Raw genomic sequence first — 21,453 nt, 5'->3', positions numbered from 1 at the left:
ATCTCTGCTATGTTTTATATAGTAGCTATATTACAATTTTACTCACCTGCAATCAATAGTTTAAGCACTTATGAAGAAAATTTTACAATGACTCCGAAAACACGTGTTTACCAGATTTAGACGGCGTTATTGTCACTACTGTGTGTGTCAAATAAAAAAAATGCTTGTTATAGTTTATACAAGCTATCTTTTTTATCAGGAGGTTTCTATGAGTTATTTATATTAAATAATTAACCGACTTCAATTTCATAGAAGGAGGAGGTTCTGTATTCGGTTGTGACATATTGTCTGCGCGTATAGACATACGTTGGGGCTGATGGCCAGGATTTGCGCTGATGTGGATGGCAGGTTGGTGAAATGATGAAGGCAGCGGGTTCTTTGAATTAATGGTATAATTCGGAATTTTTCTACATGGTTTTTGAATCAATTAACGTTATATAAAAGGAGCAAAAAATAAGTACGTATAAGCTACGTGGTAGTTCGGTGAGAGATCGAAAATGTGAGTGTCATTCTCTGTCTTCATTGGTGCGCGCAGGGATGACGAGCCTCTACACCATTGGCTGCCGATCACGACATATACGCGATGGATGCCTCTCATTGGCTGCTGGTGACATGACGCGATAACATGTATGTGACGTAGGTGCATTGCAGCCGGGGATGAGCGCACGGGTCGCTAGGCACGGCCAGGCTGAAGGTCACAGGCCGCCGCCAGTTTCTATGCGGTTTAGGTATGCCTTAACATAAGCTCCCGGCCTTGGAAGAGTCAACTTCCAATGAGACAGTGAAGTTAGTCATCATGCGTAGGTAGCGGGCAGATCTTCGAAAAGGCTCGACGTACAGTGCCGCGGGATGTGCGGATATCGGCCACTCGGGAGACGCCGTCTTACCCGGGAAAGTCTTGGTGATTCGCCCTAAGCTCCATTTGAGGGGCGGAGCATGGTCCTCCTTGATCAAGACGAGAGTGTCCACCTTGAGGTCGTCCATATTCCTCGTCCACTTTGTTCTGACCTGCAGCTCGGATATGAACTCCTTCGACCACCTGGCCCAGAAATGTTGTCGCATTTGCTCCACTCGCTGGTATCGTGTCAGACGGTGTACGGGAGCATCGTTGAGGTCAGCGCACGCAGGAGCTGTCAGCGGACGTCCAACGAGGAAGTGAGCAGGGGTTAAAGGGGTGTAGTCTTGCGGGTCTGAGGACAAAGGACTCAAAGGCCTGGAATTCAGGATAGCTTCGCATTGAGTCAAAATCGTGCTGAACTGTTCGTAAGTTAGCTTAACATCACCTATCACGCGTCGCAAGTGATGCTTGCAACTCTTAACACCAGCCTCAACCAGACCGGCAAAATGACTAGCATAAGGTGGTGTCATAATAAATTCAATTTTATGCGAATTCGCGTATTCTTTTATTTCGCCTGAACATGATTTTAAAAACTTTGCAAAATCATTCATAAGACCTACAAAGTTCCGTCCGTTATCTGAATATATTTTTGAAGGTTTACCACGACGCGAAATGAACCTTTTCAACGCCAGTAGGTAAGCATCTGAAGAGAGATCGGTAACCAACTCTAAATGAACTGCGCGTGTAGCAAAGCATATAAATATACATAAATACGCCTTAACAGTTGTGGCTCCCCGACCTTTGCGGTTTAAAATGTAGAATGGACCTCCGTAGTCCACAGCGCAATTGACAAACGCGAACCCGGGTTCTAATCGCTCTGAAGGTAAATTACCCATAATAGGAGTTAGCGTTTTACCCTTAAAACGAACGCAAACAACACAGCTATGTACCACTTTCCTAGCTAAATTCCTACCGCTTACAGGCCACCAGGCCTCGCGAAGCGAGAACAATATATGCTGCGGTCCTGCGTGCAATAATCTTTTGTGTTCATATCGGAACAATAAAACAGTAAAATGGTGCTTACTAGAAAGTAATATCGGGTGTTTCTTATCGTAATCAAACCTAGAAGAATTTGTAAGCCGTCCTCCGACTCTAATTAACTTGTTATTGTCAATGAACAAATTTAATTTGGCTAAGAAACCCTTTGCGATACATTTGTTCTTTGTCAATACATTGTGAACATCCGATAATGACTCCAATTGCGATAAGTGGGAGAGTAATATTTCAGATTCCCTCAGTCCATCTACAGTGAGCGCACCGGTTCGACGTGCATCTTTATTGCGCGCGTTATGAATGAAGCGAAGCACATATGCGGCCGCGCGTTGCATACGGTTGAACTGAGAAAACCTGTCGAATGTAAATAGGTTATTATTGTTATTGTCGTTGCATACCAGACTAGTCATAGGATTAGTTTTACGTTCGGGTATCTGGGACTCGTCTAGCAACAATGACGGATCGACACTCTGAGCATTATAATTAATGTCATGAAGGAAGTCGGGACCGGTCCACCAGAGACTGGAGGTGCGAAGTGCGTCCAACTGTACTCCCCTAGAAACCAAATCGGCCGGGTTGCACTTGCCGCTAACGTGATGCCACGAATGTTCTTTCGTTATTTCGTGGATTTCTGCAACCCTATTTTGAACGAAAGGTTTTAGTAAATTAGGCTGCATTCGGAGCCAACTTAAAGCAATTGTTGAATCGGTATAAAATATTACTCGGTTGAATTTTGCGCGGAACGATTCTTTTATTTTATTATATAATTTAGCGCCCAATAAACACGCGGACATTTCCAATCGAGGCGTACTCAACGGAGGCGAAATTGGGGCCACTTTACTTTTTGAGCATAGCAACCGGACGGTAACAGCTGATTTATCATCAATCGTTCGTACATAGGCGCAAGTGCCATAAGCTAATTGGCTTGCGTCTGAAAATATATGCAATTCTATACATATATGGTCATTGCACATAACATGGCGTGGTATGCGAATGCTAGGTAAAATAGCTAGATTGTTTACAAAGCGGTGCCAGGCTTGCGTGACGTCATCGGGAACCGCTGCGTCCCAATCCACCTTTAATAAAAACAACCGTTGTAATAAACATTTAGCAATAATTATCATCGGACTTAATAATCCGAGCGGATCAAAAACCTGTGATGCCGTGGATAATATTATGCGTTTTGTGACAGGTTTAGGATTTGACTCGTGTCGCGTATGATAGAACAATTCATCACTTTTGTTGTACCAACCGAGACCTAAAGTCTTACTATGCGCGTGTTCGCCTAATGATAATTCCTTTGATGTATCATCATTATAACGTTGATCGGTACAATCGAAGTTAAAAACCCATTTTCGTAATGGAAAGCAACCAGAACTTAAAACTTTCGCGGTTTCGTCACAAATTCGTAGCAATTCGGGAATTGTAGACGATCCAGAGATCAAATCGTCTCTAATCGTTCTAGCTACTTCGGGGTCATTACATTCTAGCGCCAACTGTTTGAGACACCTGCAACTGAGGAAGGCAGCGGCCGCCGTGCCGTATGTAACGGTACTCAGCTGATATATGTCAAGGTTGTCGCATGGATTATCGCGCCATAAAATAAGTTGTAAGTCGCGTTGAGATTCGTCAATTAAAACTTGTCTATAATGTTTTTCTATGTCGGCGCATGCAACAAACCTATTTTCGCGGAATCTCAGCAATATGGCAATCAAATCGCCTTGAATAGGTGCACCTACGCGTTGTATGTCGTTCAGCGACTTGCCACTGGTCGTGGGGGCGCTAGCGTCGTAAACGACTCTAAGACGTGTTTTTTGTGCATGTTCACGATAAATTCCATGGTGGGCCAGAAAGTAGTTAGGGGTTCCGTAGGTATATACTCGTTTCATATGACCTAACGCGAGATACTCTTTTATAAAGTCGCTGTACATGCCTTTGTATATAGGATCGCGACTGAGACGTTTCTCTAACGACAAAAAGCGTATTTTTGCTTGCGCGAATGAGTCACCGAGACATTCGGGAGGTTCTTTGAGAGGAAGTTGCACGCAAAACCTACCATCCTCGAGACGGGTGGTCGTTTTGACAAAATGGTCTTCGCATGCAATTTCCTCTTCGCTGCGCGAATCGTGCGATTTGTTGTTTGCCTGCACCTCCTCTATTTCCCAAAACCTACGTAATTGATTATCTAATGATGGCATGTCAAGAGATTGCGTAAAATTACAATTGATAGGCTTCGTGTTGCGCGTATTAGAGGAAACAGGTCCGGAAACAATCCATCCTAACTTAGTGTTTACTAAAAATGCCCCGTTTGTTAAGCGCGTTATCTCAACTTGACCTTCGAGGAGCTCCCAAAATAGGTCAGCTCCTATAAGTAACTCAACGGGTTGACTTTCATAAAAGTTAGGATCTGCCAGACGTACGTTATCTGGAATGCGGAATTGATTACGTTTGCTCGGAAACGTAGGCAATGATGAGGTTAATTGCGGTAAAACCCTACATTGTAATCGCGCCTTGAAATTGGTAACAAGTGAATTTATTTCGATTTCACATACTCGCGAACTATGTGTAGCTAAATTCATGATACCGTTTAATTCTTCAGTGGACTGTAACGATTGCGGATTTAATTTGTCACACAACGCTTCGGTAATTAGACAACCTTCGCTCCCATTGTCGAGAATCACTCGCGTTTTATGATAATTACCGTAATTATCTGGAATTTCGACTAGGGCAGTTGCTAACATTACAGGTCGCCTCGAAGACAATCGCGCGTATACGTCTTCGTCTATGTGTGCGTTCGATACCTGCAATACGTGTTGTGCGTGTGCAATATTATTATCAGTGATCGAGGAGGAGGAGGAGGGCGACCTTGATGCGTTGTCTGTTGCCAGCAATGCTACGGAGCGCTTGTCACTGGCACCTTCCTTCTCGTCCTCGTGAATTATGGAATTGTGTTTTTTGTTACACTTTCTACACGGGCCATATCGACATTCACTGGATGCATGTCCTGTTCGTAAACAATTCTCACACAAACTTTTATCGCGAACTAACTTTAATTTATCTTGCAAAGTTAAATCAATGAATGCTTGACACGAGTACAAAGGATGTTTACCGTTGCACATAAAACATATTTTTTTGTTTGGTGTTTGTTTGGAGTGAGATTTGTCGACGGACTTTTCGGTAACGATATTGCAGTGAACCTTTGGAGCCGTCTGCGCGTTATGAGTGTATGATTTTTTAGCATCATGCTGCGGATAAGTGCTATTAGTGTTAGACCGGCTGTGCGTAACCAATAAGGTTTCTAACATATCGGCGCGGTCGCGAATGAATTTAAGCAAATCATCTACCTTAAGCGCGGCTTTGTTTTCGTTCGACACTGGTAATAAAGTGCTTTTATATTGCTCCCACTCACGTTCGGTGGTGGAATCTAATTTAGAGACAACTAAATAAATAATTAGTGTATCCCAACTTTCTGTGGGCTCACCGAGCAGTTTTAAAGCGCGTAAATTCTTTAAAACTGTATCTAATAACTTTCTTAACAGTGCCGGCGATTCTTTGTTAAGCGATTGTATAGAAAATAAGGCCTTTACGTGATTGTGCACTAGCAATCTACTATTGTCATACCGGTTCAATAGCAATTCCCAAGCAATCGTGTAATTATCTGCCGAAAACTCAAGTGAATCGATAACAAGAAGCGCATTACCCTTGAGCGATGACTTTAAATAATGGAACTTTTGAATGCTGGTTATTTCTTGCGAGTTATGCACTAAGGACGCAAATGTGTCACGGAATTGTAACCAGTGTTCATAAGATCCGTCGAAAGTTGGCAAAGAAATGACGGGGAGCCGAACTGTTTGGGCTAAATTATTCGAAGCTTGCACTTTAGGTTCGTTAGCTTTCTCCGAGCATTTCACCATACATTGAGTTTCAGCCAAAATCGCGTAATATTCACTTTCGAATGCCTCTCTGGCTTGAAAAAGTGAGTCCATTTCGCTATCGGGAATTAAAATTTCTAGCTGATTATTAATTTCAGTAAAATCATCGAAAATACCCCGAGCTCCCTGCATGCGTAATTTAAGCTCTGTGCGCTGGGTATCGGACAAAATTAAACCCTCAAACGTTTTGACAAACTTTTTGAAATTAGTTAGCCTACATTTTACGGAACCTCGCCTACGGCTTAAATGTTTTATCTTTTCCAAGTCCGTTTCTTGATTAGGACCTAACGCGGCGTGAAACACAAGATCATCTTTGCCAGTCATTTTGCGAATCGAATAAAGGCAGGCGCCAAGTACTCACAGTTGCAATCACCACCACGGTCGAGCACAGCAAGGCAGCTAGCGGTAAAGCTGATGCGCTGCTTGCAGACTTTTGCGAAGGTCGACTCGACGACGTGCGATAGGGTCACAACGAAAGCACAAGCACTGGAATTGAGAAAAGCACGGTATGACGCAAGCGTAAAAGGGAAAGGTAGGAAAGGTAAGCTGGCTCGTCTCACCGAAGATCTTCACCGCTGCCGATGACTCAGGTCGTTACAGCACTCTGCCGATGCGTTCTCACATCCAATCCGTGTATCCAAGGCTGGTTGATATCCGGTCTCGATGGATCAAAACTTATGTCTGCGCGTATAGACATACGTTGGGGCTGATGGCCAGGATTTGCGCTGATGTGGATGGCAGGTTGGTGAAATGATGAAGGCAGCGGGTTCTTTGAATTAATGGTATAATTCGGAATTTTTCTACATGGTTTTTGAATCAATTAACGTTATATAAAAGGAGCAAAAAATAAGTACGTATAAGCTACGTGGTAGTTCGGTGAGAGATCGAAAATGTGAGTGTCATTCTCTGTCTTCATTGGTGCGCGCAGGGATGACGAGCCTCTACACCATTGGCTGCCGATCACGACATATACGCGATGGATGCCTCTCATTGGCTGCTGGTGACATGACGCGATAACATGTATGTGACGTAGGTGCATTGCAGCCGGGGATGAGCGCACGGGTCGCTAGGCGCGGCCAGGCTGAAGGTCACAGGCCGCCGCCAGTTTCTATGCGGTTTAGGTATGCCTTAACACATATCTTGTCGCTTAAATTAGATTATGGTAAAGTTGTTTACAGAAAGTAATGTTGCCACGTTTGACGGTACCTCAGAACTCCGGCATTTCTCATTTTGAGTTTTTTTTTTTTTAAATATATACTTACAGATCGGTCCCATTATTGTCACGAACTAGTTCTAATGAATATTTGCGAGGAATCGAGAGAACTTTCTAATTCAATAGACATACGTAAATAGTGATTTATGTATTTATCATCAGCAACAGCATTTACATAAAAAAGTGACATAAGGATGAAGTGGAACTGCTGATAAGACAGAATGGTAAACCTCAGAGACACGTATATCACGTTTGGCAATAAGTCTTCTTCAGTAAATTTGTTCTGCAAGTTAGGTTTTTAAGCAACATTTTTGTGAAGGTCGAGTTCTGATGATATATTCCATGAGAAATTGAGGAAATTCCTCATTAATATCCTATAAGCATACTAAAAGCGATTTCTTATTTTTTATCTAATAACCAAGCATTTGAATTTATAGAGTTATATTTGGTGAAACGGACCTTGAACTCCTCTATGATAATAGACCCGGAATTGGACCCGGGTATGTCCTTAAACTACGTCCACAAGAGAAGTATGGGCATTGTGAATGTCATCTCGCTTTGTGTGGTAGGGCACAGCACAGCGGATGTCATTCCAGATCTAGAGCAGAGCCCAACTGGGGAAGTACCTCCACCTTACAGAAAACCGCAGCCAAATAACACTAGACCCTACTCATAGTGTTGTGTGGTGAGTAAGGTTGCCAGAGCTCAACGAGGGCGGGAGGGGGTTAGGGTCGGCAACGCGCATGTAACTCCTCTGGAGTTGCAGGCGTACATAGGCTACGGATTCTGCTTACCATCAGGCGGGCTGTATGCTTGTTTGCCACCGACGTAGTATAAAAATAAAATAAATAAAAATAGATTTATAAAGTCTTAAAGCTAATTATAATTGTTGATAAAAATACGAGTACCTACACTTTAACTCCCTCAACATACCGTGTCGTCAGGTTGGGATGGTCCATTCCTGGAACGTGGAACGTCCTTAATACTGACGAAAATTGCCGACGACGCAAATAAAAGCGACTCGGAATAAGCCAGGTTTTCTTCAGCAAAATTATTCCGACAGCCAAAGGGCAAAAGAGAATAACCAACAATTTTTCTCGGAATTACCAGTTTATTTTTAGAACAAATGTTTCAAGTGTGCTTCTTATGTCGAATGGACTAGGTCGTTTATAATGTATACTCGTATTAATGGCACTTAAGGTGTTTCAGTTTTAATACAATTCGTTATTAAGGGAAAACATGAGTGTGCTTTAGTAGGGTACTATGTCGTTTTAACGGAATGTATGTGACGTAGTAACGCTTTAATTTATTTGTAACGAAGGTACGGTACGAATGACTTGAAACGATAGTGTACTTTCTTCGTTTAAGTTTGGGAGGAAGATGAAGCTGGAACACTATTCGTTTTGTTAGTAATTATTATACGAGTATTACATAACAAAGTTAATGTCATAGTGAGGTTACCTACTTTTTGCCAGACCACGGGAAAAGTGGACAAATTTTATTCGAATGACGAGTACCTAACGATTGAAAATAATTAGTAATTACGATACAAGTGTGAAAAGTAGGAAATTCGCAACGAGTGGCGATAAATTAAAACACGACCGAAGGGAGTGTTTTAAATCGACAAGAGTTTCGAATTACTTACCTGTTGGCATGTGTATTGTATTGAACAACATTTTACAGTACATATGGCCCTTTCAATTGTCGATATACGCACGTGTAGTGCTAGTTACCGCAACTGTACTAGGGCGGTAAAGTAGCACCATAATATGTACTGTAAAATATCATTCATATAACGAAAAAAAAGTATCGAATGATTATTCTTATTCGATATATGTTAATAAATTATTCGTAGAATAAAGATGAAATAAATTAACCTTAAAAATGCAGTCACTCGAAAATACACTGTACGAGTACACCCGTAAAATTGCATAGTAATTTTTGAATAAATTCATCCATTGTGTCCATGCAATTCTGCAGCCCGTCGTACATATACACATAATATAAATTACATAATACAGCTGGAATAAGCTTACTATTATAGCGTTACTGTAACACTACCATTAGTTTGAAATGCAAATATACAAGTTTATTAACATATTCCTCAGACTACACGACTGGGAAGGTAAATTCATAAATATTTCTCTACGAACACTATTTCCGATGCTTTGTGCGGAATTTTCCGCTCCTCTATTGAGAAGCGTATTTTAAAAGTATGTATATTTGATTGGTATCTTAGTTCGATAATACACCTTACGGTTATAATAATAGGGACCATATTTGTTACAACTCAGGAAGGGACTTAAATCCTTTTGAATAAATATAGCTCATTTGTGATTGGATTCAGTAAACCTGTTCATAGAAAATATTTTCTGCTTAGAACATGAACTTGGTTTATTATTGATTTAAAATTTACTTTAGTACAATTTTATTTTCAATCTACTGGCATTTTTTACCGATTTCAGGTAAGTGATCTGAGATATTTGAGATATAGGTAAAACCGGATTTACATTTGTCGGACGTGTCGTGTTGTGTTGGTTGCGTTCACATTTGTCTGACGCAAAGTGCATCACAGAAATGTTAAATGTACTTATATGTTAACTGTATGAAACTGATTACTTTTCCGATGCCTCACGACACATCACAACACGCACGTCAGACAAATATAAAATTGTATAAAGCGTTTAATTAACGTAGAGTCTAAAAACGAGTTTCATACAACACATTGTTAAAGTTAAATACTGCTGTATGTTTAAATGTATGTTCGTTTTAGACTTTAAGGCGTGGCTCAGTTTAAGAAAAAAATATAAGTGATATGTCCTTAAACATAAGTACAGAAACTAATAATATTAAAACAAAGAGTACTATGATTTTTTGCTAAAACCTCGCATATATAAAAACAGAAATAGAACAATTGCGATAAAGAAGACAACAAGTACATACATTTATATTAAATAAAATGTAGAGCTATTATAGCGTAGAACTTGCTACGACGTAGCTAGAAGCGTAGCGCTGCTTTTCAATGAGTTAAACTTGTAGTCGATCGAACTTAATAATGTTTTATTAGGAAATGGGAGCCTATTCGGAAAAATATCCTATTTTATTTCAATATTATTTAGTTGCGCTAGTAATCTCACTCACATGTATGGTAATGCTGACACCAGCTGCGGAAATCGAAAGTTACAAATAAATCATTTGATATCATTTTCACATATTTAGCATCGCCCCTATTGGTGCAAGCGAGATGCGTTGTTAGTGAAAAGTAGGTACGAATGTTGCTTTATTATATACGGCCCGATCCAAACTTTAAAATAGGTACGTCAAATATTAGGTCTAGATACGATATTGATACGTCACTTTTGACACTGACATATTCGATCCATATCGTATCTTGACCTAATATTTGACGTATCTTAAAGTTCAGATCGGGCCGCTAGTATTCTTACATAGTGTAGTGTTCATATTGTTTAATAGTTGTATGTAGTCTATTAGTTAGTGGTAATTTGTATTTCTTTGCAGATTGATCGGATACTCCAACGAATACTGTCTATGACCGTAATATGATAAGATTCATATACTAGCCGTTTCTTATCCAACCTCGACATTGGCAGCATCATCAACACCTTGATGGAGCCATAACACGAAAAATTGATTGATTGATCGCTAGTATTCTTAAGGCTATTTATTGCTACGCTGCGCTGGTCCGTAGGCGTACACGTGTGCCATCGTGTACACAAGTTACTTACTATTCGTAAACTTAATTGCAGCGGGATAAGAACTCTAAAGGTTCATTAATGGAGCTCCTGTTAGTACGGCCACGTACTTAATCTTTAAGCCATTTAGGGTGAAAGCTACGATACTATGAAATGTAATGTATATTATTTATATTATCTCCCGTTCTCGCTCTTTTGATATCGTGATCGTGATATAATGTTGGTGCGAAAGGGAAGCGCTGTACAAAGCGCTTCTAATACGCAGTGCACCTATTTTCTCTCGCACTAATAATGTACGAGCGAAATACGAATAATAACATAATGAGTTGAAACTTTAGATCAAATCTATGTTGGAATGTCGCTCCTGCGGCGGTAACATGGTCACATTTTTATCGCCTGTAATGTTACCATGCCTATCACGTTCTAACAAGTATATAAGTGCGAAAGTGACGCGACAGGTGAGAAAACGCCGACCATGCTACAGCCTCTGGAAATACTCTGAGTAGGTATAATTAGATAATTTGATAGATTATACAAAATACTGCTCACTAAAACATAAAGTGCGAAAGCCAGTCACACCATTTTTTGTTGTTATTTTGCAACTAATACAATGATTAGAATTAATAATTTATTTCAATAAGAGTTGATAAACAAATTATATCCCGCAGTATGTACAAATAATATTCACGAAATCAAAATTGCTTATCAAAATTAAGCAACGTATACAGTTTCAGCTAACTTTATTTATCTCGAAATACTTGTTAATACTCGACCCTCGGGACTCGGATGAAGTCTGGCTTCCCTGAATCCCAGAGAGGCTGGATTCCTCGTCCGACATGTTGGCCTACTAATCGCGTCCACACAATGCAGACCCGAAAATCCAGTGCTCGATCTTCACAGGCACCTGTTTATGTGAGTACGTAAAGGGGAAGGGCGGCTCAAGATATACTGGCCTTCAGATGTGTAGGTGGATATTTTCTCGTTTTGATGGGGGGTTAGGTCGGTGGGACGGGAAGTGAGAAGCATCTAAGGACAAAACTTGTTTACACTACTTACAGAATTAAATCACTTCGGTCGATGTTTGTTTGTAAGTGGTCCGGTGACTTTGTGTGTTATATTTAGAGATGTTTTCGTATGAATGGGTGTGTACGTGTATTGAATATATTTTAATGAAGCTTTGTGGTTTAGTGGACTACTGCGTAATTAATGGCGTAATGATTTTGATTTTATTTTTAAGAGTGATAAAGACAAGACACAATATATTTAATCATACAATAATAATAATGTAAGTAGCAATTTCTTCCATGAGATTATGTCAGAAAATTTACTTTTCTGCATTTGCTCAACTTGACATGACGTACTTATAGAATTACATGTGAGTTACAGCACAATATTTGCACAAATACTGCAAAGTGAGGTATCGGCCTTAGGTAGAAGTTACATGTAGTACAGTCAACTTGTTTAAAAATTAACAGCGAACGTATGCGGCCCTCGCGGCGGTGCCGCGAGTGCCCACCAAACTTATTTAAAACTAGGGCAACGCACGCCCGCCCTAACTTATTAAAGTACTCTTAATTCGACTCGTTCCAGCCGATAACAATGCAGCAAAGTTATGCACGGCAGTTAGCGCGGGGAGGGGCGCCGCCAATCTTCCGCACGTTGCAGTACAATACCGAACTTCTTTGTAAGAACACCTCGCAAAACTTTGTCCCAAGTAAACTCGCGGAAACGCCGAAGTCCGCCGCCGGCCGGGCCCGCCGCTGCCCGCCTCGCTCGCCGCTCCGCGAAACCCCCCGACCCCGCCCCGCCGCGATCGACAACGATCCGCCTCCGACAAACAAACGGACAAGTTTTAATGTTTTGCTCACAAAGTGTATGATTAAACGCGGAGAGCGGCGGAGAGAGCCGGCCGTAAGTTATTGATTTTCCCCGACCGAACCCCTGTCGACTACGCGGCTCGCCGTCCGGTGAGCGAGCTCTTCTCGGCGACGTCACTTGCTAACTCATTCAAAATCTGAGGAAAACTACTTTTATACATAAACAGTTTAGCAAAATCACTTTTTGTAGGTCATAAAAAAGTTTTAGTGGAACATGCAGTGTCACAAATAAGTTTTTCGGAGGGTTGTTATGAGAAAAGTTGGGGGTTGCTGCGCAACTACACCGCGAGCCGCGCGAGTCGCGCACCCTACAACTTCACGTCGCTCTACGTTCCGAAGTTAACGCAAAGTTCCGCCATTTTGGAACATGCTCACAACCCACTTGTTTTATAAAGAAACTTTTTATTAATTCCTGTGGGCCGCGGAGTGTCAGTAAGATGTTTTGAGGTTATACTGTTGGACGGAAGACGTTATGCTGACTCGGAGCTGATGTTTGAGGGCCCCTGGGACCGCGAGCTGGTTGACAGAGAGTGTTTGTGCCGATTTGTGATATTGTTTTGAAGTGTTATCAAGACTGACGTTTCCCGGATGATGCTCTTGTAATTTGTGTTTACTTCTTCGCTTGTGAGGAGACGCTAAAGGTACTTTTCGGGAGCTCTGTCACTTCGGACGCCTTGATAATGTTAGGTAGACAGTAAAAAACTTTGTTTCGATAGTTTTTTAGAAGGATACAAAGTTGTGATAGTGAAAAGTTTTGAGACAAAAGTGTTTACGAGTTGGTGGTAACATTAAAAGTGCAATCAGTGAGCGTTGTGCCTTCGTTCCGAGTCAAACTGTCTGGAAATCGCCTGGATAACGGACTGCAGTGAGACAACTCATGAGGAATAACTGAGATATCATTAGGTATGCATTTTCATATTTTAATAATAATTTAAACGCCCTTAAAGCGAGCTGCTGTGTTCAAAATCATACCAAAAATTGTTAACATTCCGTTAGCATACGAAGCAATATGCAAATTAATAATTCCTAATCAAAAACACGAATGAGAGATCCGAGCGGAACACATTTAACAGGAAATTATTCTATGCGAATTAATTTTCGCAGAAGAATAAACAAAGTGAGCTTATAGCTTCTCAGAAAAGGAATTTTAAATCTTACGCGAAGTAACCTTGCTCCGGGGTGACGACGCGATCGATACCATTTTATCACTTTATTATCTCATTCAGTAGGCTTGTTTTGTAATAAAAGCAAGCTTCGGTAGGATAATTATAATGTAAACAATAATAACTTAAGCGTACCTTACAAGATTGATACTCGCACGTTACACAAAACTTTACGTAAATAAGCCTGTAGCAGCCAAACACTGTAAATATGACTAAAAACTTATTATTCCTTGCTAAAAGTAATCATTTCGTTTGTTTTATTAGTAACTCAATTTATGAAGACAATACCCTTTACTGTTAAATGGAACAAAAAGGTAATATTGGAGCATTTTATTGGGCCCGCCATTACAAAGTCATTTCAGTAACCGGTCCCAGACTCAGTCCATTGTAGAAGGAAAATCTTTCTACAGTCACGGCTCTCGATGGGATAACGCCAAAGCCTCAAACTTGAAAGATCCCATCTTCAGACCCCTCCCCATTCAATTATCAACCTTAATCCATCTATTCAAAGCGCAATCTCGCTCATCGCTATAGAAACCTATGAAACTTTGTTAAATAACTTTTCAGATAACTTGAACTCCGTCTATTTGCGCAAAGTTGGAAGCGGTGTTTCACCGCGATGTAATTTAATCTCTACCCGCTTGTAATAAATGTTGTTTTCGCGTAATGCCAATTGGCAAGTTGGTGTGTACGGTTGAGTTGAAAGTTGTGGACTTCGCAAAGCAAAACGCGAACTTTTGTAGAACATTTCAGTGTAGTTAGTACAATGTTATAATGGAAATAAGCACTTCAAAATGGCGTCGTCTGCAGCTGTGTTATAGGTGTAATAATGTATTGATTGCCTTGTTCCTTGCGTTATGTAATCATAGCTCTGCCTTGTTGTCTCATTATTCATTTTTCTATACTAAAAATGCTAAACTGCATAAGGGTGCAGGCGGTCGAGCGATGACCTATACAAGTATACATACATCGGCTCCCCTCTGCCTGAAAATTTTCAACCTCCGACCCGTTCCGGTCAGTAGAAGTCATGTAGCGATGAATGCGACTGTTTATGATTTAAACATAATTTTTTAAAGATTTATTAATACCTACTATCCCAACAATATTAAAAATGCGACATTATCTGTGTCTGTTATATCTAAACGATTAAACCGCTGAACCGATTTAGATGAAATTTGACATGGAAATAGTTTGAGGCAAAGAAAGGACACAGGATAGTAAAGCCTTTCATCATCATCATTCTATGCAGACGAAGACGCGGCCAAAACTAGTTTACAGTTTTTGTTTGAAGAAACCTCCACATATCCGATCGTATCTAGACCTAATATTTGACGTATCAAAGTTCGAATCGGACCGTTAGTTGAGTACTAGGTTATGTTTGTTAAAAACTGTCCTATGTCCTTCCCCGGGCCTCAAACTACCAAACCATACCAAATATCATCTAAATTAGTGCAGCGGTTTAAGCGTGAAGATGTAACAGACAGACAGAGCTACTTTCTCATTTATGATACCTATTAGTAGAGATAAGACGAGTGCAATTTAATAGGTATTTCATATTAGCATTTAACCAGCTGAGTTAAAACCTCCTTACCTCCATCAGGATCCGGGTATGTCCTTAAACTACGTCCAAAAGAGAGGAATGGGCACTGTGAATGTCATCTCGCTTTGTGTGGTAGGGCATAGCACAGCGGATGTTATTCCAGATCTAGAGCAGAGCCCAACTGGGGAAGTAACTTACAGAAAACTGCGGCCAAATAACACTAGACCCTACTCAAAGTGTTGTGTTCCTGCCAGTGAGTAAGGTTGCCAGAGCTCAACGAGGGTGTGGAGTGTTAGGGTTGCAAGCGTCTATAGGCTACGGAGACTGCTTACCAACGTAGTATAAGTTCCCAATACTAATTCTTACCAGACGATTACCTATATCATCAGCATTGATTATCTCATAATATTAATTATCTGGGACGACATTTGGCTATAACGACCAATTTAGATTAGGATCCCTTTACTCAAGCCAAACTTGCTATACATTATTTTACCGCTAAAACCCAATAGTCGTATGTCCTTTAAATATTGGTTGCTCTTACGCTGACTAGGATCTAAAGTACAATATTTACTAAGTAACTTAATAGTTGTATAGGTAGTACCAGAGACAAATTAATATATCCGAAGACTGGTAGTCTAGTCCCACAAAAATTTAAAATACCAATATTATGATATAGATAAAATGCTCTTTATTGCGCCACTGTAGTGCATCGAGCATGTTCGCGGAAGCGCGCACCTATTGCTTCTACGCCACTCTGCGCAAGCGGTGCGCGGCGATGCTCAGCAGAGTGCGCGCCAGCCGCAACAGCGTCCTAGCAATGATCGCAGACCGGCTGGACTGCCCCTATTTGAATCACTGTATAAGTGTTCACGTAGGTACAGGTGCCAGTAATTGATAAGTACTGACGGATTGACGGATGTATTTTAATATTTAATTTATAACAAACTTTAATTTAATTTTTATTGTAATGTATATTTTAATCCTATGTTAATATAATTTGTATTGTGTGGACCATTGTTGTCTATAAATAAATAAATTGATTGATTGATTGATTGCCAAAATGCCACAAATAGTATAAAAAATGGGGTTTAAATGGGTTATTGGTCATTTATAGATGTAGGCCCTAATTTGTCTTTCATGTACCCAAAAGTTAGGAAAATTGGTGATACACACATTGAGGAAACAGCCCAAAAATACTAGGCTATACAAGTCACACCCAGAAAGTAGTCCATGAGCATCAGAGTTTTATTTTTATGGGCCTTCACATGTTGGACTCCTTAATCTCCTCGATACACTTATCGCATGTAATTTATTTTATTTTATTTATTTGCAATGAAGCACTTGATATCAAGCCACCAAGATTGAAAGTCATTATTATACAATGGTCGTTTGTAGCACTATGCAAATTCGTACATAGAACTAACGCTATCTGTAGTCTGCTCCGCAATATTTACCTAGTTACTTAGTTACCCGAGCACTACAGCAACTATTCTAATTAAATCACTATCTTTGTGCTCCCGGCACGTAGGTATATTTTATTCAAACACGACATTCTAAAATTTACTACGAGCAGAATAAACCCTAATAACTTTTCTCTACTCCAACATAGCATATTTTTCAGAAACGGACATGTGAAAAACGACTTTAATCCGTTGAAATAAGTTTAAAATTTCATTGGGGAGTTGGAGACTTGTGATGTTTTGGAGTTTTTATACTGTCTCTTTTTATTTGTTGAGAACAATAAATTGCTCACAGCTCCACAACTGTCTTTTTACATGACTTAGCGATATTAGGCTAACGTACACAGTATCAAGTCGATTTTTATTATCTTTTGCGAATGTTATCGACTAACGTAATGTTATTAGGGTTGGCGCTTCGTCGAGTTTACTTAAAGAAAAAACTTTTGCTGTATTTCTTGGAGTTCTCTTAGAAACCAGTTTATGCTTTCAATAAGAACTAGGTTTTGTTTTCATTATATAATCTAAAATATACTCGTTCCATTGCCCACGGGCAAACTTTGAGGTTGGATGAGATGAAACATTCTTATGAAACCTGTATCCTAGTATAGTTAGTTCAATTTATTTCTTTCTTATGTCAGAGCTGACTCATAACTTCATATGTGCTTGCTTATGACATATAATTCTTTGTTTTTATGCAGTTTGAAAGGAACGCAGCCATAAGCTCGCATACATAAGTCCCTCTCTTTCGCCAGCGTCAGAATGATGGCACAATATTATAATATCTAACGTTAAAGTATTTTCCCGGAAAATAAGGTAGATTATCTCAATAAATTTTCGTTGGAACGTCGCCTTTTATTCAAATCACTTTTGCTTTTATACGACTTCGAAGTTTTTCAATTGATTAATTCAAATGTAAAAGTGGATTTTTGGTTGAAATATGTGAGCATGAAAGTAGTAAACACAGTTCGTTATTTACCAGCGACTAGCCGGAGTTTTACCAACTCATTGTTGAAGAAATGTAGCTCTTAAAACTTGGTGAATATAGTCGATACTCCAGTGGAAGTTACTTGACAAAATAATGTCCGTGTCTTGAACTCGGTCAAGCCCTGACAAAGGCACTTTATATTTAAATAAATGTGTGTGTAAACGTTGCCAAAGCGGCCCTATGTAAACGTCACGGTGATAGAAGTATCCTTAAAATAACCAACACTTCAAGGCTTCTAGGAAAATTCGTTTTATCGAATCTTAGTTTTATGGAAAGGTTGTTTAGGTACTCTTACTAGTTTACTGTTATGATATTAGAGGTGGTACGTCGTTGTTAAAATGGATACATAGATAGGTAATTTTATGGCCGATGGAGCGAACGCAAATCATCTTCGTTTCAGCTTGGATAAAAAGCTATTTAAGATATTAACTGATTTTCTTAAAATAAAATTTACACACCATACCTTCAGCTCGCAGGGGCTCTATTACTCGTAGATATATGGCCAAACGGGCTACATTAACTGCGATTTCAGGAGATGGCCAAGATGAATCATAATCCCTTTATTTCGTTAACTCGATTTTTAATTTGAATTCCTAAATATCTGATTGTATGGCAAAAATAGAAACCAATTAAGAGAGCAGGGCGAGCATCGGTATCTCGACATTTCACAACGGAGAAGATATTTCTTACCCGGCTTCCCGGAACATTTTTTCTTCAAGGTTAACTGAAGTAAATGAAAATACAAATTCGTTGAGTTTATATTTATCTTTTTCAATATTTTCGGGTGAAATGTTTTGAGTATTTGAACACAAAAAAAAAATATTTCTCATTCATCTCTCATGTCTTTATCTTTACGCTAGCCTTTACATTAAACTTTTTGAAGTACACCGTCCCTACTTAACACATTCACCGCTGAGCTACGTCGTAGCCGATAACATAGGTTTCCCGGTATGTAGAGGAAATGCTTCGTAAAGGCAAAACGACAACGTATCGTGATTATAATATTATGAATGAATATAATATTATAAATGTAAAAGTAACCCTCGGGTAAGGTAAGTAACGGCTCGATTCGAATATTAAGATACGTCAAAAATGTCCTAAAGATACGATATAGATTGGATATGTCAGTGCCGAAAGTGACGCTGTTGTTTGAAGAAAGTCTCTAAATGTCGAATTATACGAAAAAAAAAAAACTATGATAAAAGAATACAAACAACAAATACTAAAATTCTTTACAGATGTAAAAGGCTCTGTCTCTGGCACTTAGAGATATAATATTATTAAAAAAACGACCATCGAAATCATCCTTAAAGATGTAGGACAAAGACTTGAATTCTTATAAATTTAAATTTAAAAAAATTAAATCAGACAAACAGACAAGAATCGAATGAAGTATCTCCAGTGAGTATCTCACGTTAATGCCACTCAAAAGTAAAGTTAAATTAATAACATAACATGTAGCCCGTGTAAGCTTAAACATACTGAGGGTATATCACGTTCAACGTTTTGCCTCCCAGTCACACTTACGTACAAATTTACAAGTGCGACAGAGAGGAAACACGTCGAACGTGGTTCGCGGTAGGCCCTCTGTTCTCCACAAACAGCACCCGTTCACGACTATAACGCGTATCTCAGCCATCGCCTCCCATGATTTAGATGTCAAAGTCATAGGATAGTTTTTAACAATTTTCATAATCATTCCACGCAGCAGACGAAGTAGCGGGCAGAAGATAATAGCCTTTTAGTAAGATATAAGTTTTTGGCAAATAATAATTTATAGTATGTACCTACAAGTTTTTATCGCTGACTGTTCCACAGGCAATTAATAGTCATTGAGACAATTCTAACAACCCCAAACACAATTAGTTTTCGTTGTTTTAACATAGACTTCCCATGGCCAGCTCCTGACTCCGTCATCAGATCAGCTCCAAAATGGATAATATGCAATATTTCAGCTCAGTCGGAAATCGGGAAGTGGGTTAAACATACTACATACTAACAGGGCAAGTTAAAAAAAAAGTCAAACTACTTATTTTTTTTTATCCGAACATGATTCGTGTATTCTTACGTTAAATATGTATAGTTATAAGTCTACAATAATATCTCTAAGTACCAACTTCATCAAAATCCTAGTAAAAGTTTGAGAGTAACGAAATATAACTTTCGGCTACAAATTAGGTAGCGACAAAGTTGTGCCGAGCACTTTATATTCATTCCTCTTCAGTGATTCTCAGTGTACTTAATGGTCTAAGATACGTTATAAGGAATTTATTTTATTTATTTATTTATTCACCAACTTACATTTACAGTTAAACCAGACATGCAAGTTAAGGGTTACGTTACATACATACTTAAAACTAATTAGACTAAGCTTATCACTAGATTTAATTAATATTAATAGTTGTGGGTGTAGATATTGACTCTAGGTAGCGGGCTGCTGTGCGTAGTTGCTGTCCCGCCCATGTCACTGTGCGAGTTTGGCAGCAATATATGTAATTATGCCCGTGCAATAGAGATAGCAACACTGCCATGATAAGCCAATTAGCGGTATCTCAAATGAAAATGTAATGTAAACATATGTCTTAAGCTATTTATCAGAAATTTCCATTTTCGAACTCATTTATCTTTGATTTACCGCCTTATGGCTTAGCAGGGCAGAACAAGCGGGTCAATCTACGAAAATCTATCGGAAAAGCGTCTCTTCTTTAATATTATATTTTCACATTGATGCCTATTTCTTGAAACTACGCAGGCATGTTACAGAGCTCCATCACACTGGTTTTCGATCGGAATTTCAGTATATCCGTCCAGTTTAGGTAGACCTTGTACCGGAGTAAGTCACCCGGACCGTAGGTTAATTCGAACTTGCATTTTGATATCAAAATAATGTAATGTTGCTATCATTCGCGCGTGCATTTCGCTAGTACGTGTCCGTAGGTGTATTGGCTTAAGCGAGACGCAAGGGCGAATGTTAATAAAATGGCATCATTTTAAAATTAAAATGTACGTTCGAATTGGCCTCCAGTAGAATGATGGAACAGTATTATTATTTTCTGCTCGTGGGGAATGAATTTGCGTGGCGTGGATTTAGTGACGGGCAACTTGCAACTTTTAAAATAAAATTTACACTAAAATTAACTCGCATGGAATGTTATTATCTGACCAACTCTAAAGGCGTGAGGTATATCATGCTTTGGCATCGGAGTTTTCATCGCACGGTGGCCCTCAGCATACAGCGCGTAAGCGTAGCGGCCCGATTTCAAGAATGAGATACGATAACGATAATTTCTAGTTTAGGTAAGTTCTCATTTAGATATCGTTTGTATGTCGTATAATTGACAGAAGCAGCTCGATTCGGGCAACCAATGTCACTGACGTAAGAAATATCGTAGATAGATCTTATTGGGATCACAGTGGAACCGAAATAAACGTAAATTTAGTTATCGATTTTTTAAAGACCTTTCCAAGATCTTAAACGTGTCTTAATCATTCCTCGAATCGGACCGTAAGAGACGCTTAGGCGTATCGTATTCGTAATACGCGCGTAGAACTAGAGCGCTACGAGCCCGTACAAGGTCAAAGAATTCAGCATATGAAGCGTCGTCGTAGCGTAGCGTATGAGATTCCTGTAGTCATTACGACAGGCGTAGCGTAATACAGGCGTAAAAAACAAAAC

General features: G+C 39.5%; 2 protein-coding genes and 1 pseudogene across 8 annotated transcripts in view; 1 reads left to right on the top strand and 2 right to left on the bottom strand.

The window, feature by feature from the left end:
• Positions 1-374: 374 nt before the first annotated feature.
• On the bottom strand, positions 375-2,115 carry LOC133521226 (uncharacterized; annotated as a pseudogene).
• On the bottom strand, positions 1,815-8,691 carry LOC133520989 (uncharacterized). Its single transcript, XM_061855709.1, has 7 exons — positions 8,682-8,691; positions 7,970-7,997; positions 6,185-6,309; positions 5,089-5,264; positions 4,631-4,821; positions 2,071-3,691; positions 1,815-1,862 (listed from the first exon to the last, which is right to left on the bottom strand). The coding sequence occupies exons 1-7, from the start codon at positions 8,689-8,691 to the stop codon at positions 1,815-1,817; spliced, it is 2,199 nt and encodes a 732-aa protein (XP_061711693.1).
• Positions 8,692-12,147: 3,456 nt separating this feature from the next.
• Positions 12,148-21,453, top strand: part of LOC133521220 (myelin transcription factor 1-like protein) — a 327,413-nt gene continuing 318,107 nt past the window's right edge. For 2 of the 7 annotated variants that reach the window (XM_061856061.1, XM_061856060.1), the window contains exon 1: positions 12,150-13,529. The gene's annotated coding sequence lies outside the window, so the exon portion shown is untranslated. Of the gene's footprint in view, positions 13,530-21,453 lie in introns of all 7 variants that reach the window. The other 5 variants (XM_061856062.1, XM_061856063.1, XM_061856067.1 and 2 more) reach the window with 3 other exon arrangements.

This window comes from Cydia pomonella, chromosome 9 (assembly GCF_033807575.1).
Source record: "Cydia pomonella isolate Wapato2018A chromosome 9, ilCydPomo1, whole genome shotgun sequence".
Taxonomy (NCBI): domain Eukaryota; kingdom Metazoa; phylum Arthropoda; class Insecta; order Lepidoptera; family Tortricidae; genus Cydia; species Cydia pomonella.
The sequence above is the reverse complement of the archived record's forward strand: the minus strand, read 5'-3'. Positions and strand labels throughout refer to the sequence as shown.

Excerpts from the sequence above, each read along its gene's own strand:
- LOC133520989 (XM_061855709.1), bottom strand. Across the intron at positions 4,822-5,088 it reads ACGCGCAGACGGCTCCAAAG|GACGAGAAGGAAGGTGCCAG; the intron begins GTTCACTGCAAT and ends ATAATTCACGAG. Across the intron at positions 3,692-4,630 it reads TCTTCGAGGCGACCTGTAAT|AGTCGTTTACGACGCTAGCG; the intron begins GTTAGCAACTGC and ends AACACGTCTTAG.